At 38.9% G+C, this 27814-nt stretch overlaps 5 protein-coding genes across 7 annotated transcripts in view; 1 reads left to right on the forward strand and 4 right to left on the reverse strand.

Annotated features, from left to right (window-relative positions):
• The window catches only part of rabgap1l (RAB GTPase activating protein 1-like), a 103885-nt gene extending 99767 nt beyond the window's left edge, over nt 1-4118 (forward strand). For all 3 annotated transcript variants that reach the window (XM_054603533.1, XM_054603534.1, XM_054603535.1), the window contains 4 exons: nt 459-542; nt 1028-1099; nt 2302-2502; nt 3199-4118. In XM_054603533.1, coding sequence (XP_054459508.1) covers nt 459-542; nt 1028-1099; nt 2302-2502; nt 3199-3354 — 513 coding nt within the window. In that variant the 3' untranslated portion in view covers nt 3355-4118. The remainder of the gene's footprint in view (nt 1-458; nt 543-1027; nt 1100-2301; nt 2503-3198) is intronic.
• A 2596-nt stretch (nt 4119-6714) lies between these two features.
• On the reverse strand, nt 6715-11569 carry LOC129095149 (interferon-induced protein 44-like). Its single transcript, XM_054603537.1, has 8 exons — nt 11497-11569; nt 10312-10831; nt 9788-9836; nt 9434-9632; nt 8584-8736; nt 8318-8489; nt 7840-7940; nt 6715-7459 (listed from the first exon to the last, which is right to left on the reverse strand). The coding sequence occupies exons 2-8, from the start codon at nt 10781-10783 to the stop codon at nt 7262-7264; spliced, it is 1344 nt and encodes a 447-aa protein (XP_054459512.1). The 5' UTR covers nt 10784-10831; nt 11497-11569; the 3' UTR covers nt 6715-7261.
• Nucleotides 11570-13762: 2193 nt separating this feature from the next.
• LOC129094261 (interferon-induced protein 44-like) lies at nt 13763-18627 on the reverse strand. The gene is given in 9 exon segments (XM_054602356.1): nt 13763-14515; nt 14876-14976; nt 15355-15526; nt 15621-15718; nt 15721-15772; nt 16470-16668; nt 16824-16872; nt 17344-17863; nt 18536-18627. Coding segments are annotated over 8 exon segments (1341 nt in total). The 5' UTR covers nt 17816-17863; nt 18536-18627; the 3' UTR covers nt 13763-14317.
• A 297-nt stretch (nt 18628-18924) lies between these two features.
• On the reverse strand, nt 18925-24610 carry LOC129094262 (interferon-induced protein 44-like). The gene is made up of 8 exons (XM_054602357.1): nt 24252-24610; nt 23065-23584; nt 22699-22747; nt 22129-22324; nt 21867-22019; nt 21597-21768; nt 19760-19860; nt 18925-19502 (listed from the first exon to the last, which is right to left on the reverse strand). Exons 2-8 carry the CDS (start codon nt 23534-23536, stop codon nt 19308-19310), a joined length of 1338 nt encoding a protein of 445 aa, XP_054458332.1. The 5' UTR covers nt 23537-23584; nt 24252-24610; the 3' UTR covers nt 18925-19307.
• Nucleotides 24611-24701: 91 nt separating this feature from the next.
• LOC129094777 (interferon-induced protein 44-like) overlaps nt 24702-27814 on the reverse strand; it is a 5462-nt gene continuing 2349 nt past the window's right edge. Inside the window, exons 5-8 of the mRNA XM_054603035.1 lie at nt 27568-27745; nt 27298-27469; nt 25463-25563; nt 24702-25219 (exon numbers count right to left, since the gene is read on the reverse strand). Coding sequence (XP_054459010.1) covers nt 25025-25219; nt 25463-25563; nt 27298-27469; nt 27568-27745 — 646 coding nt within the window. The 3' untranslated portion in view covers nt 24702-25024. The remainder of the gene's footprint in view (nt 25220-25462; nt 25564-27297; nt 27470-27567; nt 27746-27814) is intronic.

Raw genomic sequence — 27814 nt, forward strand, 5'->3', positions numbered from 1 at the left:
CAAACTCCACTGAAAGTCCAACTTAGCAAATGAGCATAAGAGCAGGATGCAAACCCTGTGCGCTGTTGTTGGTTTGGGGTTACACACCCACGTAGGGCCCACATCGTCTGTGCTGCCTCCCAGAAACATCCCAATCACAGTAAATTAGGAAGATAAGAGAAAATACTAGCAGAGTGCAGGGCTCTGCAGACATAGATACCGCCACACACTTCCAGTGGATCATAAGTGAGGATTGCGAGGGATCATTTTTGTACGACTATATACATATTATAATAATATTTTTTATTATTATCCTTGAAGAGAGACTGATGCAGTGTGCTATTTAACCACAGTTAGATAAATGCTTATATGTCTGCACAGTGGATGTGTGATTGTTATAAATCCTTGCCATGGCTAACTTATCACTCTGTACACCTCCTGTACAAACAGTTTTTGTCATCTTGTTTTGTTTCTCCCAGCTGAAGGAAGTGTTCAGGAGGGAGCTGGAAAAAGCAGAGCTGGAGATCAAGAAAACCACAGCGATCATAACTGAATACAAACAGGTTGGAAAGTTTTCATGGCTTAAATCCATCTGCTGTATTTTAAATGAAAATAAATAAATAAACGTCTCACTCATTAGCTATATATCATTATAGTTTTTACAAAACAGTTAACTGCAAAGATTATTATTTTTTCACACTGTTTTTGTAAGTGTTCTGTAAATACAAGTCAAATTATTCATGCAAATAGTAATACATTTTACTCTTAAAATAAACATAGCAGTGTCTCTTACTGTTCATACCCAACTAGTTCAATATCTAGTATAATAACTATTTACCCAGAGTATCAGGGTAATGAGGATTGAACACATACCAGGGGAAGCTCAAAGTGGGTTTTTTTGAACATGTGGGAAAACCGTTTTGATGGAAAAGATCATAATGCTCAGATTAGTTTTACTAAATAAACACAAGTTAAAAAATGGTGTCCCTTATCTTGAAGTTCACATGTGTCGTCTCTTATATAACCAAACTTCTTCAACTTGTTACAGATCTGCTCCCAGCTGAGCACCAGGCTGGAAAAACAGCAGGCGGCAACAAAAGAAGAGCTGGACATTGTCAGGGTGAGATGCCTCTGTTAATACACAGCTACTTTAGCAGGTAGCAGCTGCAATTTAGGAGACTTGCAAACTCTTAACTAGAACCACAATATTGCATCAAAAGAACAAATAGGCAAGACTATTCTGTCTTTCAGTTCAGTTAAGACAAGCCCAGGTTGCTACATTAACACACCCATAAAGAAATGATCCAACACACCGCTCCTTTTGCCCTTGTCAAACATGTTTCTCTTAGCGAATGTGGCAGTGAATCATCTCAGGCCTGAAGAATTAGATCAGAACATTCTTCTTAATGTAATGTTTTATCAGCTGTAACAGGAAGTTGAAGTGAGACGTAATGCACGAAGGGAATGATCAGATTATTCAGGAGAGTAATACTGTAGTAAGTGTAAATGTAATACTTCCTCTTATGTCATGGTGACGGTTGGTTCACCAAAGGGCCAGGCTCATGGTAACATGACACTTCAGCTATGATGAGCAGTTATTTTAAAGATTTACTGTCATTTACGTCGATGTGAGAAACTAATGAGGACCTGCAAGAGATTGAAGCTGAGGGGACCAAAATAGAAAGCTAATTGAGAGATAAACATTGTAAAGTAATAAATGTGCTATGATTGACTGTTGTAGCTTGTTTGCTTTGTGTAGTACTGTTTTGTGCATGTAGCGTGTTGAAATGGATAAACTGTGGATTAAGCTTCCCATTGCACAATGAGTGCATGGCAGGAGTGATTTATTTAAAATAAATGTTTTAATGTGTTTGCCAGTGCGGTATTGGCTTCAAGGTCAAAATCAAAGGAAAAGATTGATCACATACTCTTAGTTCCCATGCACAAAATATATTTTTCACTGTTTTGAACAGAAGGTCTTCATCAGGTAATAACATTCTCACAAAGATGAAGCAATAAATAAATAAGGTGGATTTTGCATCGGGACAAAGAGCGTGTAATTGTTTGAATGTAAAAGTAAAACCAACCCAAAATATATTTGTATCTTCTGCATAACAATCAAGGGGTTTTGCCACCAGATTTATTCTTCTGCTTTAGCACAGCATTTTTTTTTCTAGCATAGAGATGTGTCTGCTATGACAATTGAGTGAACAGTTTTACTAGCTAAACAATGTTTGTTTTTACCTGAACTCACATGTCTATACTGTGTTTTCACCCAACAACCTCAGCTAATATGCACACTTGTTTTGTGTTCCCCTGCAGAGTAAGGTAATGGGCTGTGACCACTGTAGGGACCTGTTCACAACCCTGGGGTCCCTTCAGGCTTCGTCCCCTGGCAGAGACAAGACGTCCACCGAGCCGTTGGACGAGGAGAAGGATGGACTGAAGGAGCAGCTGAGGCACCTGGAGCTGGAGCTGGCACAGACCAAACTGCAGCTGGTGGAGGCCAAGTGTCGCATCCAGGTCAGCAGCACCGGGCGGGACAGTGATATCAATAACAATAATAATAACAGCTGCAGAGATGCAGGGCCATATACCAATGTGTGGGAGCTTTAGGAAATAGATATAATGAATAAAACTGACGTTAAGATCTAAGTCGGTATCACAAAGAAATAAAACTGTAGTGTGCTCATAATAACGAAACAAAGAAACAATGACTCCAAACACAAACCAGTCTAAAGCCATGCTAGCTACTCTGAGTCTTTATTTAGGAACAGCAGCACTTTGAGCTTAATGCTCACGTCAACATGCTTACAGTGACAATGTTAACATGCTGATGTTTATCAGATGCATTAAACATCAGCATGTCAATGAGACATTCGCTAATTAGCACAGAGTACCACTGAGGCTTCAGCAGCTTTGCTGTCATTTTTTTCATAAACCGAATTATTGGACAAAATAAAATGTTGACCTGATAACAGCGCTAGAATCTAAGTGTCATGGCAAGTCATATAAAAAATTATATCAAATCCATAACCCTGAAACCCCACATAATAAAGATGTAATTCAGTAAATACAAAAGCAACTGAACCCATTCTAAAAGAATAGTGCTGGATAACGTTTAGAATACAGAGTCACATGACAAAAGGCAGTTTTTTTGATGAGCTCCTCAGTCCGCCTCCTGCTGACTCCTCTCTTGTCCTCTTGTGTCTTTTGAAGGAGCTGGAGCACCAGCGGGGAGTACTGATGAATGAGATCCAGGCGGCCAAGAACTCGTGGTTCAGCAAGACTCTGGGCTCCCTGAAGAGCTCCAGCTCCTCTTCCTCCAGCTCCACATCCCAGACCCCCTCTTCTCCAAAGGAGGGCCCTGCCTAGAGGACCCCTCCCTCCATCTCTCATTCCCCTGCAGGATGCACATTAGAGCTGAGGAACACAAGTTGAAGAAACAAGCAGCAGAGAAATGCAGTATTCCTTTTCCAGCCGCTGGCATGGCGGAGCTCACAAGCTTCTTGGACTGCATATAGCAAAAGACATGAGGAGGAAACAGGCGGAAGACTGGACCTTCCACCTGTCTTCCACTAGGTGTTTATGTTTGAGTGAACTAAAAAAATGTCTGTTTGCCCTCTCTGCTTCACTTGTAATGTGACAGGAGACAGTGAATTACAAGTGAGGCTTTCGACCACTGAACTCAAAGTTCAGTGTTGTTTTTTTAATTTCATTTTAAGTTCAGTCGTTGCAGACACTGTTTTGTTGAGATTTAATTAGTGGAAAACTGAATTAACATACGCAATTGCTTCCATCATGCAGGTGAATGATTAAGCTCCACCTTGTGACCAGATAATGCTACTGCAGAGTTATAGTCATTTAATCTGAATGATATTATGTTTTAGGTAGCAACATTCAGTCTCACAATTTGGACAATATTTCAATGGTAGAGCTCCAGATGCAGAGATATTATAAGTTTGCCGCATATAAATATAGTGATCTATATTAACTATCTTTATCGCAGAAAAGCCACAGATCTCTGAAAAAGGAATACTGCATTCAGTCTTAAGACAAGATCGACACAAAAAGTTGTATTTCTTTATAGTAATATAACGTAAACAATGTTGTCATATAAATATGTATAACTAATTATTGATTTTTGTAATAATCTTGTACAGTTCTTTAAGAGAAGAAAAAAGACTTGAGAAGTTCTTTTGTTAAATTTTTTTTTTACCGTTTGGATTTTGAATGTCATCTCTCTAGTTGTTGACGTAAGCACAGTGTGTGATCGAGTCGGTCGAATCCAAATGCTGAAGAACCAAAGTGACAACCTGCCGAGATCTTAATGTGCTTAATCTCCCTACTGTGGTGTGTCATGAGTAAAAATGACTCAAGGTGGGCAAAATCACTCAAACATTCATACCTTTTTTTTTTTCATCCCAGCTCCAGCTCATCCCTCTAAGTATTTGATCTGCTTTTTTTGTCTGTTTCACTACATGCAGATTTCTTACAAGCGGTCATCATTTTGTTAACAGCCGTGATCACAACAGAAAGTGTCTCTTTTCCCTTTCTGTGTCCGTTCCATTTTTTTCATATTTTTAATAATTATTCAGTTGGAAATACTATAACACAAGGCCACACATCTTCTGTGATAATGTGAGGTGAATATGTACAAGCTACATATTGACCTTAGTTGTAAATGTTCAGTTTTTAAAATGTTTCTTTTTTATTTATCCGTCAATCGAGTTGTTTTAAGGTGCCCCCAATGTCTCTGGTGTCTGCAAACAGGCAGTATAGTTTGAGATATCAGGGCTTTCTGGAGTTTCTGGCATTTGTTCTTTACAGACTGAAAACTGTTATGTGCTTTAATGAATACAACCAACAATTGACTAACACCAGTATAGGCACCGATGGCCTGTAAGGCACTGTAAAACACATTTAATTCAAACGTAAATTAAACTCACCACGCTGTCTTCCTATGAAGCAGCAGCTGAACTCCGAAGAGGTACAGCAGTGTGTGTACTGGTAGTTTCTATTACCTTTAAGCCAAAAACACAGTTCATTCATTAGCTGTTTGCCAAACACACCACAATTTGTTATCAGAGTAGCGGATTGTCGGAGATGCACTGCAGGTTAAGAATAGTGAGTGAGGACGGAGCATGCAGTAGATGGCCGTATAAAACAGGCAAAAAAAGGTGTTTTAAGAAAGTGTAAGTCACCTCAACCACGAGACGTCTGTCAGCCTGCAGCCATAACTGGGCACCCAAAATGTAATGCAGTTTTCCGCAATGATAACAATACATACCTGTGTCCATGGTGGACAGGTGGCTGTGTGGCTCAGTGCTAACACTTAAATACAAACTTTATTGAATATTACCAGCCAGCTAATCTTTTAAAAAGTAAGTTAATGTGTTTTCTTGACAAGTTAATGTCACACTTAAGAGTATAGTTACAGTAAAGACTGAGTATAGTTGTGAGTAGTTACATTGAACTACTTGTTCCCACTAGTACGTTAACTACTACTACATAGTCAAAATGATCCAACTGTACACATAAGCTTCATTGACTTTAAATTAAAAGAAAAGAAAAAAAACCTACAAACAGGTTGTACTTATTACATTGCTTGTTGCTAATATCTACAGTAAGTGTGAGGACCACAGACAGCGATATAAGGACACAAGGATGATTTTGCGGGCTTAAGTTGACAAATACAACGATTAGCCAAAAAACATCTGTGTTTTGCTTTAACATGAATGCATGCTAGTGTTGTGTTAGCAGGCAGAGAGCTGCAGTGTTGGTGCCAAATGTCCCGCTTTATCTCCTCTCTGGTTGTCACTGAAATCAGCTTTTGGACTCTGACCAAGCCCATGTGTACCTGTTTGTGTGTGTGAGTGTGTTTTTTGATATGTGTATGTACAAGTGTGTTCTGCACTATAACTCAAGTGGTTGAGGTTGAAATGGTTTCTTCTTCACGTGGCTGCCTTTTCTGATGAGTTGGCTGATGAGCGGGAAGCCATCTGACAGTTTGAAATGTCAGCGAGTGCCGGCTGTGCCATAAGAGCCCCCCCCCCATCTGCTCCGTCCCCAGGGGTCTTCCTCCCTGCTCCCAACTACCTGAACCAACCTCACCAACAACCATGTCATCTGATCAAATTAACAGATCTGCTCATTATCATTGCCTCCCAGTAGGACCACTGCCCTGTCACTGGTGGCCACTGAGCAGCTCTGCTGAAGAAAATGCATCAATATGATGGAAAGGGAGAGAAAGGAATCATTGAATCCCAGGTGTGTTCTGCATTTCCAGGACATTTCTTCTCAACTCGTTAATCATTCTTGTTGGTCACACGTGTTGACAGTTGCAGTTCAAAGTCGTACAACCAGTTTATTGTAAGATGTTGCCAAGCTGGAGAGAGAGCTCCTCGTCTTTTATGTGCACTAACACATCTGTATTTTAAACACTATTTCAAGATGTGCGTTTGTTTAAAAGTTATCCTGAGCACAGCGCATAGTTATTTTTTAACTTATTGTCACTGAGAGGACAGCTGCCAATTTATAATCCACTCTAATTCAACTAATATCAGTTTTTGCCAAAGCCAGTGCTGAGTCTGATAAGAGGTGTGATGTTTGTTCTGTGACAGTCCTGTTGCTCAGAGAGGGATTGCTCCTCAGCTGGTCCGACTCAACACTGTTTGCTGTACAATAACTCTCTGACATTAATAAATTTCAGTTTTTCTGTTCATTCATCACGTTGACCTTTTATTGAACAACAAAATACTGACTTTAATACATTTTAGGAATGATTAAGGATCTACAAGTGAAGTTTTGAAATTCAACATGACACCCTTTCACTAACAAAACTAGAAGCAAAAGATAATATACATGATTTTATCTGCCAATACTGGGAAGTCATTCCATGTCATCAATACTCTAAATACTAAAATGTATAACTACAAAGCTTGATGAAAAAAGGACAGAATGAGTTTAATTAAAACTTTCATGAAAGTGTAGTATTAGCACTGTTACTGTCAGTGGAGTATAACTGCAAGACCAAGATGCATTATGTGAAGCAGCTAAAGCAAAATCCAGGCAATGTTCACTACCGTATGAAAAGTTTAGAATCACCTGTTTTCTTCTTCATAATTATTATAATAACTAATTGTTATCAGGCATTTATCCAGTGCAACGATAAGGCTATGAATGTGGTAGCCATCTTGGACCTGACCTACTGGACGATGGGTCAGTTTGAGGAACTTTTCATTACAGTTGGAAAAGATTTAAAGTCTGCTGTTTTAATTATTCAGTATTCTGGGGTTTCAACGTTGCTGAGTCGGTCACTGAGGTCTTCAAAGTAACTATCAGCGAAGCGAAGCATCTGGATGACGGCGGTGAGAAGCAGGATGTCACAGTTCTGATCCAACTCAAACTCTTTGCTGTAGTTCTTCACCGGAACAACACAGGACATTGGCACACCGAGCCGAGTGCTGACTTCCTGCATCTGGAATCACAAAAGCAGCACAAAAAATGACAATGAGCGAAGTTTTAACTTTTTTTTTTTTTTTTTTTTTTTTTTACAAATATTAGCATTAATTCAAGAAGAGTCTCATGTTTTCTTTTTACTTCTACTACCACGGCAGAGACGATAATGTTTCATTTTTTTATTCCTTTAGGATATAACCACCGATTACAATTCATTGACAATGTTATTGTTGTATATGCGAGCTATTATTGAACACAAGTAACTAAACACAACTGAAAGTTAAAAAGTTAAATGAAAATTACATTTCATGTAACCATGTGGCTTACACACGGATCAAAAAAATTAAACTGCAAACAAGCCTAATCACATTTTCTTTCTCAATTTAAAGTTGATCTCACCATTTCCTCAATGTAACCGCTCTTATAAATGTTCCTAATGTCCTGTGAAACTAAAGGGCAGGCTTCATCCACTTTAGTCATCAGGACCAGCTGAGGAATACCTGGAAAGAGAAAAAAACACATTCAAATAGTGTACCATTTTTCACTTTGAAAAACTATCTCTAAAAGTCTGTGTCTCTACTGTGCTATATTACTATCAAATTTCTCTTCCGTTTTATTTCAACCATTATAACTATTTCGTTTTGTTACAGGTGATGTGTTTCTATTGTAGTATGACCTGCAGTACTATGTTAGCGGTCCTGACATGTTTAATGGTGTGTGAATATCAAACAATATAGGTACAGAAAATGTGTACTGAGACTTATTTTTTGTACAGTTCATGACTTTTCCCAGATAACATTTTACTCAGTGAGGTCTGGGGATGCTGTAATGCCACTTAAATGTAAAATCAAACATCAAAAGTGTCATTTTCACCGACCAATCGAGTTGATCTTTCTGCGGGTAGCTTCAAGCTTCCCCTCCAGTTTTGCAGGCATGATGGAGACCTTGGTGGCATCAATGACGTAAGCCACACAGTGGATCTTGTCCTTCAGGTCTGGAGACTTGCGATAGCCAATGGCCTCCGAATGCAGAGGAGCAGACGCGTTGAACTGAGTCATAGAGGTGAAAGAAAAGGACGGTTTGAGTTACAGAACAAAACCTTGTCGTGTTTTTTATTCTGCTGAATATAACAAAAAGCTCTACCTGATAGGTGTCTGGCAGATGACCTTTGAGGATGCTGATGATGTCATCCACATCAAGGCCCGCCCCTGTGCTTTCCTCCAATCCCATGGTATCACACAAGATGATTGGCAGAGGTTTTCCTCCTCGTCCAGCTTTCACTGAGTAGGTGCGAAACTGTAGGTAATACGCAATGGAGTTAATCACACAAGATTGTGGATGGTGAAAATGATTCACCACAAATTGTAATTTGTAGATTTGTCACCGCAAGACTCCTTCACACCTTATTAAGATTTAACAATAAACCAATACATCTTATGCTGATGGTAATGTCATTAGTGTTGCTGAAATTATGTTTTACTTATTGTTATTAATCCCATTGAAGCTCTGACTCGATGATGGCACTAGAGCAAAGAGCCAAGGTATCATCAGAATTACAACCATTCTTCCTGAGGAGGACATGAATGTCTTTACAGAACGCCACCACATCCATCCAATAGTTGTTGAGACATTTCATTGAAAACAACAAATGTAAACCCCATGATGCTGCTAGAGGATAAGTCAAGGGATCAGCAAAGTCAGTAGGATTTATCCGCTGGGTAACACTAACGTCTTTACAAAATGTTATGGCAATTTGTGTAATAGTTGAGATATCTCCGTGGTGACCAAACTAGTGGATCGACCGACCAATACTACGCTGCTAGCATGGTTAATAATATTATGACTTTCTCGTATAATCACAGTTGTATAATACTAATAATCATTATATTTGTGGCTGAATGGAAGTTGAAAATCAAATATACATTTCAAATGATATGAACTATGTTAATGTTGGTGCAGGGAGTTTTACAGCAGTAGTTGAAACCAGCCTAACCTGTGTGGTGAGGCTGGTGGTAGAGCAGCCGGCGATGGCCTGGTTGGTGACGTGGCCTCTGAATACAGAGCTGATGGAATTGAAGAAGCTGGACTTTCCAGCTCCAACGGCTCCAATAAGCAGAACCCGAACCTGGGACACGTTGGAGCTAGACAAGGGGCAGTAGAGCCTAATACTGTCCATCATCTCTGTCCTCTTCCTGACAAAACAAGATCAGCTTTAAAACTATATCAACTATAATTTACTCAAGTCTTTTTGCGTAGTATGACATGGTGCAGTATACTGCAACATGTTAAAGATTAGTACAGTAATAGTATTGATATATGATGCAAAGTGTTGTCCCATCCAGCTTACTCGTTTTCCCAGACCACTGGCCTCCATGGCTTCTCAAATTCTGGGAAGGCTGTTGAAGAGCAAAAAACAGCTTTTAAAAAAATATGATCTATTCGTATTCAAATATCATCCAGCCATTTGATTTCAATTTTGTCAACATTAACAGAATGAATCAATGAACTGTCTTTTCAAGTTATGAAACATGAATTACACTGATCAAGTAATTCAATCTAAAACTCCCTTGTTTGTTTCCTTACTTTTTCCTACAAAATAAATATACACATTGAACAGAAATCTTAGACATCAATTTTCACAATTGGTTATTATTTGTCAGTCAATGGTAAAAAGAAAACTACAGATATCTGCCATTTAACTAAAGCGAGCATGTTCAAACCTGCTGTCTTGTAGCAACAAAAATCTGGATGTATCCAGGTGTGCTTTTATAAAGAAGCCTGGTTTCTGGTCACCAAATTGATGGCATTTGTTTATTGTGTTTCTTTGAAACATGGTAAGCATCAATATTTAGTTGTTTATAGTGAACTTACTCTCCACTTCATAGACTTCACACTCAGTCAAGTAGAGGTCGTCGCCATGTATATCTGCAGCATTGAAGTTGTAATAATTCCCTGGACTGGTATAGACTGTTGCTTTGCCTCCATTGACAAGAACAAATGCTTCTCCAAAATATGGACCAGAGTTACTCATCATTCTTACTGCATTAGCTGGAGTAGTGACTGGATATTTGAGGAGCTTTTCTCCATTTAAGGTGAAAAGAAAGGCCTCGTCATCATGCACGTACTGCCCAGACTGACAGAAGGGTTGTTGGGTGTAGCCTCCAAACACATAACCGGAGGCGTTATAGCCCACAGACACTGTGGGACAGTGGTTGTCACATCGCTGGTGGAAGGCTGCACTTGTGAAACCATGGATGCTGGCCTTGTACAGCAGCTGGAGTTTGACTCTTCCCAGCTGGGAGCAGATGGTTTTCTGCTGGCTGCTGGTTAGCATGTAGCTCATGCTTGATGGTTGTTCTGCTGAAGTTCCTGACTGGAGCCTTCAAAGTCTCTAAACACAAAACGAAAACAGTTGCATGGTTGCAGGTTTGAAGCTGTGTATCTAATTTGAGATGACCCATGGGGTAAACTGGATTCATTTATCATGATGCAAGTTCCAAGTTGAGACACTTAAACAGCTTTTCCAAGTTAAATGTACCTGGCATTTGAACCAGGCTTTGGAGCGCATGATGAATCAAATTTCTGATTTCAGTCATTTTCTTCAGTTCAGTTTAAAGAGTTGTAGTAATTTACTATGTATTAATTCATGCATCTCAGTCCTTACACGAGTTAGTGGACGCATCAACTTTCACATCACCTCAGTAAGTACATGAGTAGTCAGTTCCGTTTAAATTTAAATTTCCCCCCTTCCGAAACATTTTTGCTAAAACACTGCCATTAAAAGATTATGCAAATATTTTCAGAGAAGGCCTAATCTAATGAAATGATGTCTAATTCAATCGAAACAGTCGAATGTTTGTAAAAAAATATGACTGTTTCGAGTCGTCAGTCATATGCACAGATCCAGCCATGCAGCATTTATATTTAACTTTAGTGCACATTGGCATATTAGTCGTAAAATATGGGTAACGTCGTGGATATCACAGCTGGTTTTGTAAGCAACAATTTCATATAAAAGTTTGGCTTAAATTTAAATATATATAATTTCAGTATTACCGTGAACAAGATCGTTTGTTTTTTCCCGGAACACGGAGGTGCGCACTGTAAGCAGCTGTCATCGAGGCAGCAGAGCAGCATGAAAGACCGGACGTACTAAGGCGATCCCTTCAATATAAAAGTTAAAACTTCTAAAAAAAAAAAGTGTCATTTATTAGTGTGGAAATTCCGATGTCTAACAAGATGTCACGAATCCTACAAACTCATTTTAACTCCCATTAACAAATTGTATCTAAAGTTTTTTAGGTAAATTGTCAATCTGGTCAGGGACTAATTTTGTTGCCAGTACAACCCTGACCGCACCATTATCTTTTTATAATTATTTTTTGTTTTGTTTTGTAGGAACGTTAAAATAGAATCAACAGCATGATGATATTGCATTCACAAACTAATTTGTGTTCACGGCTACTTTAATTACATTTATACTTTTGGTCAAAATGTCATCACCAAATAATCACTTTATTTTGAAGGTAATTACTGGAAGTTAAGGACACATTGTAGCTGATTTGACTAACACAGTTTTTAACTTTCGTTTTCCCATCATCCCGACATAGGGTACATCCCAAGTCTCTTCTCTGCTCGAAAACCTGCCAAACACACCACAATTTGTTATCAGAGTAGCGGATTGTCGGAGATGCACTGCAGGTTAAGAATAGTGAGTGAGGACGGAGCATGCAGTAGATGGCCGTATAAAACAGGCAAAAAAAGGTGTTTTAAGAAAGTGTAAGTCACCTCAACCACGAGACGTCCGTCAGCCTGCAGCCATAACTGGGCACCCAAAATGTAATGCAGTTTTCCGCAATGATAACAATACATACCTGTGTCCATGGTGGACAGGTGGCTGTGTGGCTCAGTGCTAACACTTAAATACAAACTTTATTGAATATTACCAGCCAGCTAATCTTTTAAAAAGTAAGTTAATGTGTTTTCTTGACAAGTTAATGTCACACTTAAGAGTATAGTTACAGTAAAGACTGAGTATAGTTGTGAGTAGTTACATTGAACTACTTGTTCCCACTAGTACGTTAACTACTACTACATAGTCAAAATGATCCAACTGTACACATAAGCTTCGTTGACTTTAAATTAAAAGAAAAGAAAAAAAACCTACAAACAGGTTGTACTTATTACATTGCTTGTTGCTAATATCTACAGTAAGTGTGAGGACCACAGACAGCGATATAAGGACACAAGGATGATTTTGCTGGCTTAAGTTGACAAATACAACGATTAGCCAAAAAACATCTGTGTTTTGCTTTAACATGAATGCATGCTAGTGTTGTGTTAGCAGGCAGAGAGCTGCAGTGTTGGTGCCAAATGTCCCGCTTTATCTCCTCTCTGGTTGTCACTGAAATCAGCTTTTGGACTCTGACCAAGCCCATGTGTACCTGTTTGTGTGTGTGAGTGTGTTTTTTGATATGTGTATGTACAAGTGTGTTCTGCACTATAACTCAAGTGGTTGAGGTTGAAATGGTTTCTTCTTCACGTGGCTGCCTTTTCTGATGAGTTGGCTGATGAGCGGGAAGCCATCTGACAGTTTGAAATGTCAGCGAGTGCCGGCTGTGCCATAAGAGCCCCCCCCCCCCCCCCCCCCATCTGCTCCGTCCCCAGGGGTCTTCCTCCCTGCTCCCAACTACCTGAACCAACCTCACCAACAACCATGTCATCTGATCAAATTAACAGATCTGCTCATTATCATTGCCTCCCAGTAGGACCACTGCCCTGTCACTGGTGGCCACTGAGCAGCTCTGCTGAAGAAAATGCATCAATATGATGGAAAGGGAGAGAAAGGAATCATTGAATCCCAGGTGTGTTCTGCATTTCCAGGACATTTCTTCTCAACTCGTTAATCATTCTTGTTGGTCACACGTGTTGACAGTTGCAGTTCAAAGTCGTACAACCAGTTTATTGTAAGATGTTGCCAAGCTGGAGAGAGAGCTCCTCGTCTTTTATGTGCACTAACACATCTGTATTTTAAACACTATTTCAAGATGTGCGTTTGTTTAAAAGTTATCCTGAGCACAGCGCATAGTTATTTTTTAACTTATTGTCACTGAGAGGACAGCTGCCAATTTATAATCCACTCTAATTCAACTAATATCAGTTTTTGCCAAAGCCAGTGCTGAGTCTGATAAGAGGTGTGATGTTTGTTCTGTGACAGTCCTGTTGCTCAGAGAGGGATTGCTCCTCAGCTGGTCCGACTCAACACTGTTTGCTGTACAATAACTCTCTGACATTAATAAATTTCAGTTTTTCTGTTCATTCATGCACGTTGACCTTTTATTGAACAACAAAATACTGACTTTAATACATTTTAGGAATGATTAAGGATCTACAAGTGAAGTTTTGAAATTCAACATGACACCCTTTCACTAACAAAACTAGAAGCAAAAGATAATATACATGATTTTATCTGCCAATACTGGGAAGTCATTCCATGTCATCAATACTCTAAATACTAAAATGTATAACTACAAAGCTTGATGAAAAAAGGACAGAATGAGTTTAATTAAAACTTTCATGAAAGTGTAGTATTAGCACTGTTACTGTCAGTGGAGTATAACTGCAAGACCAAGATGCATTATGTGAAGCAGCTAAAGCAAAATCCAGGCAATGTTCACTACCGTATGAAAAGTTTAGAATCACCTGTTTTCTTCTTCATAATTATTATAATAACTAATTGTTATCAGGCATTTATCCAGTGCAACGATAAGGCTATGAATGTGGTAGCCATCTTGGACCTGACCTACTGGACGATGGGTCAGTTTGAGGAACTTTTCATTACAGTTGGAAAAGATTTAAAGTCTGCTGTTTTAATTATTCAGTATTCTGGGGTTTCAACGTTGCTGAGTCGGTCACTGAGGTCTTCAAAGTAACTATCAGCGAAGCGAAGCATCTGGATGACGGCGGTGAGAAGCAGGATGTCACAGTTCTGATCCAACTCAAACTCTTTGCTGTAGTTCTTCACCGGAACAACACAGGACATTGGCACACCGAGCCGAGTGCTGACTTCCTGCATCTGGAATCACAAAAGCAGCACAAAAAATGACAATGAGCGAAGTTTTAACTTTTTTTTTTTTTTTTTTTTTTTTTACAAATATTAGCATTAATTCAAGAAGAGTCTCATGTTTTGTTTTTACTTCTACTACCACGGCAGAGACGATAATGTTTCATTTTTTTATTCCTTTAGGATATAACCACCGATTACAATTCATTGACAATGTTATTGTTGTATATGCGAGCTATTATTGAACACAAGGTTAAAAAGTTAAATGAAAATTACATTTCATGTAACCATGTGGCTTACACACGGATCAAAAAAATTAAACTGCAAACAAGCCTAATCACATTTTCTTTCTCAATTTAAAGTTGATCTCACCATTTCCTCAATGTAACCGCTCTTATAAATGTTCCTAATGTCCTGTGAAACTAAAGGGCAGGCTTCATCCACTTTAGTCATCAGGACCAGCTGAGGAATACCTGGAAAGAGAAAAAAAACACATTCAAATAGTGTACCATTTTTCACTTTGAAAAACTATCTCTAAAAGTCTGTGTCTCTACTGTGCTATATTACTATCAAATTTCTCTTCCGTTTTATTTCAACCATTATAACTATTTCGTTTTGTTACAGGTGATGTGTTTCTATTGTAGTATGACCTGCAGTACTATGTTAGCGGTCCTGACATGTTTAATGGTGTGTGAATATCAAACAATATAGGTACAGAAAATGTGTACTGAGACTTATTTTTTGTACAGTTCATGACTTTTCCCAGATAACATTTTACTCAGTGAGGTCTGGGGATGCTGTAATGCCACTTAAATGTAAAATCAAACATCAAAAGTGTCATTTTCACCGACCAATCGAGTTGATCTTTCTGCGGGTAGCTTCAAGCTTCCCCTCCAGTTTTGCAGGCATGATGGAGACCTTGGTGGCATCAATGACGTAAGCCACACAGTGGATCTTGTCCTTTAGGTCTGGAGACTTGCGATAGCCAATGGCCTCCAAATGCAGAGGAGCAGACGCGTTGAACTGAGTCATAGAGGTGAAAGAAAAGGACGGTTTGAGTTACAGAACAAAACCTTGTCGTGTTTTTTATTCTGCTGAATATAACAAAAAGCTCTACCTGATAGGTGTCTGGCAGATGACCTTTGAGGATGCTGATGATGTCATCCACATCAAGGCCCGCCCCTGTGCTTTCCTCCAATCCCATGGTATCACACAGATGATTGGCAGAGGTTTTCCTCCTCGTCCAGCTTTCACTGAGTAGGTGCGAAACTGTAGGTAATACGCAATGGAGTTAATCACACAAGATTGTGGATGGTGAAAATGATTCACCACAAATTGTAATTTGTAGATTTGTCACCGCAAGACTCCTTCACACCTTATTAAGATTTAACAATAAACCAATACATCTTATGCTGATGGTAATGTCATTAGTGTTGCTGAAATTATGTTTTACTTATTGTTATTAATCCCATTGAAGCTCTGACTCGATGATGGCACTAGAGCAAAGAGCCAAGGTATCATCAGAATTACAACCATTCTTCCTGAGGAGGACATGAATGTCTTTACAGAACGCCACCGCATCCATCCAATAGTTGTTGAGACATTTCATTGAAAACAACAAATGTAAACCCCATGATGCTGCTAGAGGATAAGTCAAGGGATCAGCAAAGTCAGTAGGATTTATCCGCTGGGTAACACTAACGTCTTTACAAAATGTTATGGCAATTTGTGTAATAGTTGAGATATCTCCGTGGTGACCAAACTAGTGGATCGACCGACCAATACTACGCTGCTAGCATGGTTAATAATATTATGACTTTCTCGTATAATCACAGTTGTATAATACTAATAATCATTATATTTGTGGCTGAATGGAAGTTGAAAATCAAATATACATTTCAAATGATATGAACTATGTTAATGTTGGTGCAGGGAGTTTTACAGCAGTAGTTGAAACCAGCCTAACCTGTGTGGTGAGGCTGGTGGTAGAGCAGCCGGCGATGGCCTGGTTGGTGACGTGGCCTCTGAATACAGAGCTGATGGAATTGAAGAAGCTGGACTTTCCAGCTCCAACGGCTCCAATAAGCAGAACCCGAACCTGGGACACGTTGGAGCTAGACAAGGGGCAGTAGAGCCTAATACTGTCCATCATCTCTGTCCTCTTCCTGACAAAACAAGATCAGCTTTAAAACTATATCAACTATAATTTACTCAAGTCTTTTTGCGTAGTATGACATGGTGCAGTATACTGCAACATGTTAAAGATTAGTACAGTAATAGTATTGATATATGATGCAAAGTGTTGTCCCATCCAGCTTACTCGTTTTCCCAGACCACTGGCCTCCATGGCTTCTCAAATTCTGGGAAGGCTGTTGAAGAGCAAAAAACAGCTTTTAAAAAAATATGATCTATTCGTATTCAAATATCATCCAGCCATTTGATTTCAATTTTGTCAACATTAACAGAATGAATCAATGAACTGTCTTTTCAAGTTATGAAACATGAATTACACTGATCAAGTAATTCAATCTAAAACTCCCTTGTTTGTTTCCTTACTTTTTCCTACAAAATAAATATACACATTGAACAGAAATCTTAGACATCAATTTTCACAATTGGTTATTATTTGTCAGTCAATGGTAAAAAGAAAACTACAGATATCTGCCATTTAACTAAAGCGAGCATGTTCAAACCTGCTGTCTTGTAGCAACAACTGGATGTATCCAGGTGTGCTTTTATAAAGAAGCCTGGTTTCTGGTCACCAAATTGATGGCATTTGTTTATTGTGTTTCTTTGAAACATGGTAAGCATCAATATTTAGTTGTTTATAGTGAACTTACTCTCCACTTCATAGACTTCACACTCAGTCAAGTTGAGGTCGTCGCCATGTATATCTGCAGCATTGAAGTTGTAATACTTCCCTGGACTGGTATGGACTACTGCTTTGCCTCCAGTGACAAGAACAAATGCTTCTCCAAAATATGGACCAGAGGTACTTATCATTCTTACTGCATTAGCTGGAGTAGTGACTGGATATTTGAGGAGCTTTTCTCCGTTGAAGGTGAAAAGAAAGGCCTCGTCATCATGCACGTACTGCCCAGACTGACAGAAGGGTTGTTGGGTGTAGCCTCCAAACACATAACCGGAGGCGTTATAGCCCACAGACACTGTGGGACAGCGGTTGTCACATCGCTGGTGGAAGGCTGCACTTGTGAAACCATGGATGCTGGCCTTGTACAGCAGCTGGAGTTTGACTCTTCCCAGCTGGGAGCAGATGGTTTTCTGCTGGCTGCTGGTTAGCATGTAGCTCATGCTTGATGGTTGTTCTGCTGAAGTTCCTGACTGGAGCCTTCAAAGTCTCTAAACACAAAACGGGGTGAAAGTTGCAGTTGCAGGTTTGAAGCTGTGTATCTAATTTGAGATGACCCATGGGGTAAACTGGATTCATTTACCATGATGCAAGTTCCAAGTTGAGACACTTAAACAGCTTTTCCAAGTTAAATGTACCTGGCATTTGAACCAGGCTTTGGAGCGCATGATGAATCAAATTTCTGATTTCAGTCATTTTCTTCAGTTCAGTTTAAAGAGTTGTAGTAATTTACTATGTATTAATTCATGCATCTCAGTCCTTACACGAGTTAGTGGACGCATCAACTTTCACATCACCTCAGTAAGTACATGAGTAGTCAGTTCCGTTTAAATTTAAATTTAAATTTCCCCCCTTCCGAAACATTTTTGCTAAAACACTGCCATTAAAAGATTATGCAAATATTTTCAGAGAAGGCCTAATCTAATGAAATGATGTATAATTCAATCGAAACAGTCGAATGTTTGTAAAAAAAATATGACTGTTTCGAGTCGTCAGTCATATGCACAGATCCAGCCATGCAGCATTTATATTTAACTTTAGTGCACATTGGCATATTAGTCGTAAAATATGGGTAACGTCGTGGATATCACAGCTGGTTTTGTAAGCAACAATTTCATATAAAAGTTTGGCTTAAATTTAAAAATATATCATTTCAGTATTACCGTGAACAAGATCGTTTGTTTTTTCCCGGAACACGGAGGTGCGCACTGTAAGCAGCTGTCATCGAGGCAGCAGAGCAGCATGAAAGACCGGACGTACTAAGGCGATCCCTTCAATATAAAAGTTAAAACTTCTAAAAAAAAGTGTCATTTATTAGTGTGGAAATTCCGATGTCTAACAAGATGTCACGAATCCTACAAACTCATTTTAACTCCCATTAACAAATTGTATCTAAAGTTTTTTAGGTAAATTGTCAATCTGGTCAGGGACTAATTTTGTTGCCAGTACAACCCTGACCGCACCATTATCTTTTTATAATTATTTTTTGTTTTGTTTTGTAGGAACGTTAAAATAGAATCAACAGCATGATGATATTGCATTCACAAACTAATTTGTGTTCACGGCTACTTTAATTACATTTATACTTTTGGTCAAAATGTCATCACCAAAAATCACTTTATTTTGAAGGTAATTACTGGAAGTTAAGGACACATTGTAGCTGATTTGACTAACACAGTTTTTAACTTTCGTTTTCCCATCATCCCGACATAGGGTACATCCCAAGTCTCTTCTCTGCTCGAAAACCAGAAACTTGAGTTCTCGGACATAATAGAGGGACTACATCTCCCAGCATTCCAAGGGTTTGGAAAATACACGAGTAGGAAGTGCACAGTGAACTAGAACTAGGAATCACCTGCTAAATCGATGGATCATTGGGATGGACATTTCATTACAGTTGGACAAAGTTTAATACATCTGCTGCATAAATAATTCTTATTCTTTGATTTCAATGTTGCTGATTCGGTCATTGATTTCATCAAAGTAATTATCTGCAAAACGAAGCATCTGGATAACTGCACTGAGTAGCAGGATGTCGCAGTTCTGATCCAACTCCAACTCCTCGCTGTAATTCTTTACTGGAACAACACACGACACTGGCACACCGAGTCGAGCGCTGACCTCCTGCATCTGAATCAAAAAATACTTTATTCTAAAGACCACACAGAATTTTGCCAACTTTTGTCATCTAACAGCTAAAATCAGATTATATAAAATGTCAAATATACCGGTTTGATTATTTTCCATCTCACTCATGTATTATTGCTCAAGTACCACAATACAACAGCACAAACAAATAAACACACTCTTAAACCCTACAGTAAAAACAATGGTATAAAGTTATGTTAAGTAAAGTTAAGTTATGTATAAAATCCTATATTCCTCACCTTTTCCTTAATGTAGCCACTTTTGTAAACGTTTCTCACATCCTCCGTCACCAAAGGGCAGGCTTCATCTACTCTAGTGAGCAGGACCAACTGAGGAATCCCTGGACACACCAGAGCAGAAAGAACATTTCCAAAAGGCTGTTGGTTTTCAGGTATCAGGTTGACTTCTAAAAAATAGGTATCTTGAACTTACTTTTCTTGAGCAGTAAATTGAGATGTCAGACAATTGCTAATCATAGTCATTTTATCTTTTGCAGAGTGATGCCATGGACATTGTGAAAGAGTTTACTAAATGTCACACCTTAGCACTTTAATCATTTGCTTTTAATTTAAAAAAAATATTATTGAAAAAATGCATATATACAGATGGGGAACATTTGCAAACAAGCATATTGTGTCCATTACTTCCACCACTGTTAGCTTTGGGCCAATTGTGACTGATATGATTGTGACTATTCTGATAGTGATTGTGTGTTGATTGTGTGTTAAGTTGAAGCACTTACTGATAGTCAGTTTAAGACTGAACTAAACTTAAGTTGAAATATCTCAGTTATTAGGACTATGCCAGTCTTGCTACTATTAATTTTCTGAAAGCTGAAAACTATAATTGCTGTTAAGTTTATTTCAAATGCAATTTGAAAAGTGATATCAATATGATTCAATTTGAAATATCAGGTCTGAAGTATTTAGGTTGAAAAGTTTTAGAATACAAATAGTTCCAAAGGCATCTAAGAGTAAAAATGTGTGAAAAATTAAGAGGGGCTAATTAAAAAAATGTCTCCCGTGAGAGGGGTCCATTGCCCCTAAACATTTGGAAACCTCTGGATTACAGTGTTGATCAGTGATAGAGTAAATATACAACTTGACTACCAATAGGTTTGTAGCGAGACCGGCACACCCCACCTTTAATTGAAACCCGTCATGGGTATGTCTTCAGCTTTCCATGTCCAAAACTTTAAAGTGGCCCTATTGTGCTTTTCTACTTTTTCCCTCTTCTTGAGTGTGTTATATTTATTTTTTTACATGTAAAAGGTCCGTAGAGTTAAAACCTGAAGTCCACGCCTAACAGGAGTTACCCCTCAGAAACACTGCTCCTGAATTCCTGAAACGGCTCAATTGAATCATCTCCTTCACTTCCCTAACATCATGAGGTCATAATGTTACGGAAGTGACGTAACACTCCTGATGGCTAGTTTGACCCGCCCTCAAACAACAAAAGAGAGAGACGGAGCTGAAGCTCCGGAGGAAGAGTTTTTTTAAATGTGAAACATTGACCAATTACAACAGAGCGGGCTAGCTGACCAATCAGGGCAGACTTTTCTTTCTGGAGGGAGGAGCAAGCGCTACAACGGAGCATTTCAGAGAGAGGGTGAGAAGAGGTGCTGCAAGACAGCCAGGATGAGAAAAACAAGGCGGATTATGAGCATTAACGCATGCAAATTTTCCCGGAAAATAGCATAATAGGACCTGTTTAAAACAAGTCTTTGTTTGGAAGGTTGGTTCAGTAAACATAGCTTTGATAATAACTTTAAATAGTGTGGTTATGCCAAATAAGATTATTTAAAGTCTATCTAAACCAGCAGTCTAGAGATGAAGAAATCTTTCAGAGCATTATCGGACTCTGGTTCTCCGAGACACCAAGAGTTGCTGACCATGTATGAGGAATTCAATACTATTCTGAGTACAAATGGATACCAGAATGCTTCCGATGCAGGATCTGTTTATAGAGAGAAGTCTACAGTTTGTTTGTTGTAATATGTTGAGATTCGGAAAGATTACACTGGTACTGATATTGTATATACAGGAATGTCTTTGTTATAAATACATTTTTACTGACCCATTAAGTTGATCTTTCTGCGGATAGCATCCAGCTTCTCCTCCAGTTTTGTGGGCATGATAGACACCTTGCAGGCATCAATGACGTAAGCCACACAGTGGATCTTGTCCTTCAGAACTGGAGACTTGCAATTGCCGTGGGCCTCCGAATGCAGAGGAGCAGACGGGTTGAACTGAGTCATACAGTTGAGGGGATAGACGTGCCAAGTTTGAGTTAACTACAACCAAATCAACCATTCATTATCCTGCTCAATGTCACAAAAAGCTGTACCTGATACTGGTCTGGCAGATGACCTTTAAGAATGCTGCTAATGTCATCAATATCAAGCCCCGCCCCCGTGCTTTCCTCCAGTCCCATGGTATCACAAAAGATGATTGGCAGAGGTTTTCCTTCTCGCCCATCTTTTAAAGAGTAGGCGCGAAACTGTCGAGAACAAAACGACGGCGTAACAAACCACAAAATGGGGACCAAGCAGGGTTTTCATTTTGAATTCAATAACCACAACAGGACATCAATAATTGGCAGAACTAACCTGTGTGGTGAGGCTGGTGGTAGAGCAGCCAGCGATGGCCTGACTGGTGACGTGGCCTTTGAATACAGAGTTGATTGAATTGAAGAAGCTGGACTTTCCCGCTCCAACTGGTCCAATAAGCAGGACCCGAACCTGGGACACAGAGCTGACTGTTGGTTTGTAAAACCTAATACTCTCAATCAGCTCCTTCCTCTTCCTGTAGAAACAAGAAAAAAAAGTTTGATCTCTTGAAAAAGTTACTTATTTTCAGCCTGGTTAGGTTTATGACAATTAATAAAAAAGGTACAGTTAAAAACAGTATAGTACAGTAAGTCTGGCAAAAATAAGTGTTTGCATAATAATTTTCATCGATTGAGTCCATTCTAATGTAAAATAATTGGTATAGTAAGTCCAGTCAGGCATAGCAGCGTTGCATGTCATGGCACTTTGACCACATTCATTATTAACTACAAATGATTTAAATGCTGTACTTTGTTTTCACATCATCAATATTTGTCATATTGTATGTGGTATATTGTACTATAGTAAAGCATATTAATAGCATTATGTGCAGGATGGTATTCATCTTACTCAGATTCCCAGTTTATAGGCCTCCAAGGCCTCTCAAGTTCTGTGGTTTCTGTTGAAGAGCAAACAGCTTAAGTTTAGTATAAAAGTGTACCTGGAGGAAAAGCCTGACCTAATTTGAAGTTAATTTGAAGGTGTTGTATTTTTTGCTTAGTTTTTTTATTGGGGGTAATATAGGTACAACTCCATCAGTAAAGGCTGTAAAAATGTGTCGTATTTTTTTCAATATTAACCTTTTGAATAAATAATGTTTCATACTCATTTAATGTGTATTGCATATATAGACAGACAAGTCTTGTTATTTCTCAAATAACATTTGTGGATTTGCCCCAACAAAGCATTACATTTGATAATTTACGGTGAACTTACTCTCCACTTCATAGACTTCACACTCAGTCAGGTTGAGGTCGTCGCCATGCATCTCTGCAGCATTGAAGTTGTAATAATTCCCTGGACTGGTATAGACTGTTGCTGTGCCTCCATTGACAAGAACAAATGCTTCTCCAAAATATGGACCAGAGGTACTTATCATTCTTACTGCATTAGCTGGAGTAGTGACTGGATATTTGAGGAGCTTTTCTCCATTTAAGGTGAAAAGAAAGGCCTCGTCATCATGCACGTACTGCCCAGACTGACAGAAGGGTTGTTGGGTGTAGCCTCCAAACACATAACCGGAGGCGTTATAGCCCACAGACACTGTGGGACAGTGGTTGTCACATCGCTGGTGGAAGGCTGCACTTGTGAAACCATGGATGCTGGCCTTGTACAGCAGCTGGAGTTTGACTCTTCCCAGCTGGGAGCAGATGGTTTTCTGCTGGCTGCTGGTTAGCATGTAGCTCATGCTTGATGGTTGTTCTGCTGAAGTTCCTGACTGGAGCCTTCAAAGTCTCTAAACACAAAACGGGGTGAACAGTTGCAGGTTTGAAGCTGTGTATCTAATTTGAGATGACCCATGGGGTAAACTGGATTCATTTATCATGATGCAAGTTCCAAGTTGAGACACTTAAACAGCTTTTCCAAGTTAAATGTACCTGGCATTTGAACCAGGCTTTGGAGCGCATGATGAATCAAATTTCTGATTTCAGTCATTTTCTTCAGTTCAGTTTAAAGAGTTGTAGTAATTTACTATGTATTAATTCATGCATCTCAGTCCTTACACGAGTTAGTGGACGCATCAACTTTCACATCACCTCAGTAAGTACATGAGTAGTCAGTTCCGTTTAAATTTAAATTTAAATTTCCCCCCTTCCGAAACATTTTTGCTAAAACACTGCCATTAAAAGATTATGCAAATATTTTCAGAGAAGGCCTAATCTAATGAAATGATGTATAATTCAATCGAAACAGTCGAATGTTTGTAAAAAAAATATGACTGTTTCGAGTCGTCAGTCATATGCACAGATCCAGCCATGCAGCATTTATATTTAACTTTAGTGCACATTGGCATATTAGTCGTAAAATATGGGTAACGTCGTGGATATCACAGCTGGTTTTGTAAGCAACAATTTCATATTAAAGTTTGGCTTAAATTTAAAAATATATAATTTCAGTATTACCGTGAACAAGATCGTTTGTTTTTTTCCCGGAACACGGAGGTGCGCACTGTAAGCAGCTGTCATCGAGGCAGCAGAGCAGCATGAAAGACCGGACGTACTAAGGCGATCCCTTCAATATAAAAGTTAAAACTTCTAAAAAAAAGTGTCATTTATTAGTGTGGAAATTCCGATGTCTAACAAGATGTCACGAATCCTACAAACTCATTTTAACTCCCATTAACAAATTGTATCTAAAGTTTTTTAGGTAAATTGTCAATCTGGTCAGGGACTAATTTTGTTGCCAGTACAACCCTGACCGCACCATTATCTTTTTATAATTATTTTTTGTTTTGTTTTGTAGGAACGTTAAAATAGAATCAACAGCATGATGATATTGCATTCACAAACTAATTTGTGTTCACGGCTACTTTAATTACATTTATACTTTTGGTCAAAATGTCATCGCCAAAAATCACTTTATTTTGAAGGTAATTACTGGAAGTTAAGGACACATTGTAGCTGATTTGACTAACACAGTTTTTAACTTTCGTTTTCCCATCATCCCGACATAGGGTACATCCCAAGTCTCTTCTCTGCTCGAAAACCAGAAACTTGAGTTCTCGGACATAATAGAGGGACTACATCTCCCAGCATTCCAAGGGTTTGGAAAATACACGAGTAGGAAGTGCACAGTGAACTAGAACTAGGAATCACCTGCTAAATCGATGGATCATTGGGATGGACATTTCATTACAGTTGGACAAAGTTTAATACATCTGCTGCATAAATAATTCCTATTCTTTGATTTCAATGTTGCTGATTCGGTCATTGATTTCATCAAAGTAATTATCTGCAAAACGAAGCATCTGGATAACTGCACTGAGTAGCAGGATGTCGCAGTTCTGATCCAACTCCAACTCCTCGCTGTAATTCTTTACTGGAACAACACACGACACTGGCACACCGAGTCGAGCGCTGACCTCCTGCATCTGAATCAAAAAATACTTTTTCTAAAGACCACACAGAATTTTGCCAACTTTTGTCATCTAACAGCTAAAATCAGATTATATAAAATGTCAAATATACCGGTTTGATTATTTTCCATCTCACTCATGTATTATTGCTCAAGTACCACAATACAACAGCACAAACAAATAAACACACTCTTAAACCCTACAGTAAAAAAAATGGTATAAAGTTATATTTTCTGTATAAAATCCTATATTCCTCACCTTTTCCTTAATGTAGCCACTTTTGTAAACGTTTCTCACATCCTCCGTCACCAAAGGGCAGGCTTCATCTACTCTAGTGAGCAGGACCAACTGAGGAATCCCTGGACACACCAGAGCAGAAAGAACATTTCCAAAAGGCTGTTGGTTTTCAGGTATCAGGTTGACTTCTAAAAAATAGGTATCTTGAACTTACTTTTCTTGAGCAGTAAATTGAGATGTCAGACAATTGCTAATCATAGTCATTTTATCTTTTGCAGAGTGATGCCATGGACATTGTGAAAGAGTTTACTAAATGTCACACTTTAGCACTTTAATCATTTGCTTTTAATTTAAAAAAAATATTATTGAAAAAATGCATATATACAGATGGGGAACATTTGCAAACAAGCATATTGTGTCCATTACTTCCACCACTGTTAGCTTTGGGCCAATTGTGACTGATATGATTGTGACTATTCTGATAGTGATTGTGTGTTGATTGTGTGTTAAGTTGAAGCACTTACTGATAGTCAGTTTAAGACTGAACTGAACTTAAGTTGAAATATCTCAGTTATTAGGACTATGCCAGTCTTGCTACTATTAATTTTCTGAAAGCTGAAAACTATAATTGCTGTTAAGTTTATTTCAAATGCAATTTGAAAAGTGATATCAATATGATTCAATTTGAAATATCAGGTCTGAAGTATTTAGGTTGAAAAGTTTTAGAATACAAATAGTTCCAAAGGCATCTAAGAGTAAAAATGTGTGAAAAATTAAGAGGGGCTAATTAAAAAAATGTCTCCCGTGAGAGGGGTCCATTGCCCCTAAACATTTGGAAACCTCTGGATTACAGTGTTGATCAGTGATAGAGTAAATATACAACTTGACTACCAATAGGTTTGTAGCGAGACCGGCACACCCCACCTTTAATTGAAACCCGTCATGGGTATGTCTTCAGCTTTCCATGTCCAAAACTTTAAAGTGGCCCTATTGTGCTTTTCTACTTTTTCCCTCTTCTTGAGTGTGTTATATTTATTTTTTTACATGTAAAAGGTCCGTAGAGTTAAAACCTGAAGTCCACGCCTAACAGGAGTTACCCCTCAGAAACACTGCTCCTGAATTCCTGAAACGGCTCAATTGAATCATCTCCTTCACTTCCCTAACATCATGAGGTCATAATGTTATGGAAGTGACGTAACACTCCTGCTGGCTAGTTTGGCCCGCCCTCAAACAACAAAAGAGAGACGGAGCTGAAGCTCCGGAGGAAGAGTTTTTTTAAATGTGAAACATTGACCAATTACAACAGAGCGGGCTAGCTGACCAATCAGGGCAGACTTTTCTTTCTGGAGGGAGGAGCAAGCGCTACAACGGAGCATTTCAGAGAGAGGGTGAGAAGAGGTGCTGCAAGACAGCCAGGATGAGAAAAACAAGGCGGATTATGAGCATTAACGCATGCAAATTTTCCCGGAAAATAGCATAATAGGACCTGTTTAAAACAAGTCTTTGTTTGGAAGGTTGGTTCAGTAAACATAGCTTTGATAATAACTTTAAATAGTGTGGTTATGCCAAATAAGATTATTTAAAGTCTATCTAAACCAGCAGTCTAGAGATGAAGAAATCTTTCAGAGCATTATCGGACTCTGGTTCTCCGAGACACCAAGAGTTGCTGACCATGTATGAGGAATTCAATACTATTCTGAGTACAAATGGATACCAGAATGCTTCCGATGCAGGATCTGTTTATAGAGAGAAGTCTACAGTTTGTTTGTTGTAATATGTTGAGATTCGGAAAGATTACACTGGTACTGATATTGTATATACAGGAATGTCTTTGTTATAAATACATTTTTACTGACCCATTAAGTTGATCTTTCTGCGGATAGCATCCAGCTTCTCCTCCAGTTTTGTGGGCATGATAGACACCTTGCAGGCATCAATGACGTAAGCCACACAGTGGATCTTGTCCTTCAGAACTGGAGACTTGCAATTGCCGTGGGCCTCCGAATGCAGAGGAGCAGACGGGTTGAACTGAGTCATACAGTTGAGGGGATAGACGTGCCAAGTTTGAGTTAACTACAACCAAATCAACCATTCATTATCCTGCTCAATGTCACAAAAAGCTGTACCTGATACTGGTCTGGCAGATGACCTTTAAGAATGCTGCTAATGTCATCAATATCAAGCCCCGCCCCCGTGCTTTCCTCCAGTCCCATGGTATCACAAAAGATGATTGGCAGAGGTTTTCCTTCTCGCCCAGCTTTTAAAGAGTAGGTGCGAAACTGTCGAGAACAAAACGACGGCGTAACAAACCACAAAATGGGGACCAAGCAGGGTTTTCATTTTGAATTCAATAACCACAACAGGACATCAATA

This window comes from Anoplopoma fimbria, chromosome 8 (genome assembly GCF_027596085.1).
Source record: "Anoplopoma fimbria isolate UVic2021 breed Golden Eagle Sablefish chromosome 8, Afim_UVic_2022, whole genome shotgun sequence".
Lineage (NCBI taxonomy): Eukaryota > Metazoa > Chordata > Actinopteri > Perciformes > Anoplopomatidae > Anoplopoma > Anoplopoma fimbria.

Bases quoted from the DNA above. Each gene is read 5' to 3' on its own strand.
- LOC129095149 (XM_054603537.1), bottom strand. From the start codon at position 10,783: ATGAGCTACATGCTAACCAGCAGCCAGCAGAAAACCATCTGCTCCCAG. The intron at 9,837-10,311 runs GTAAGTTCACTA...GCTCTTCAACAG, and splicing joins TGAAGTCTATGAAGTGGAGA to CCTTCCCAGAATTTGAGAAG. The intron at 8,737-9,433 runs GTTAGGCTGGTT...TATTACCTACAG, and splicing joins CCACCAGCCTCACCACACAG to TTTCGCACCTACTCAGTGAA.
- LOC129094262 (XM_054602357.1), bottom strand. From the start codon at position 23,536: ATGAGCTACATGCTAACCAGCAGCCAGCAGAAAACCATCTGCTCCCAG. The intron at 22,020-22,128 runs GTTAGTTCTGCC...TGTTCTCGACAG, and splicing joins CCACCAGCCTCACCACACAG to TTTCGCGCCTACTCTTTAAA. The intron at 19,503-19,759 runs GTGAGGAATATA...TTTTTGATTCAG, and splicing joins GTGGCTACATTAAGGAAAAG to ATGCAGGAGGTCAGCGCTCG.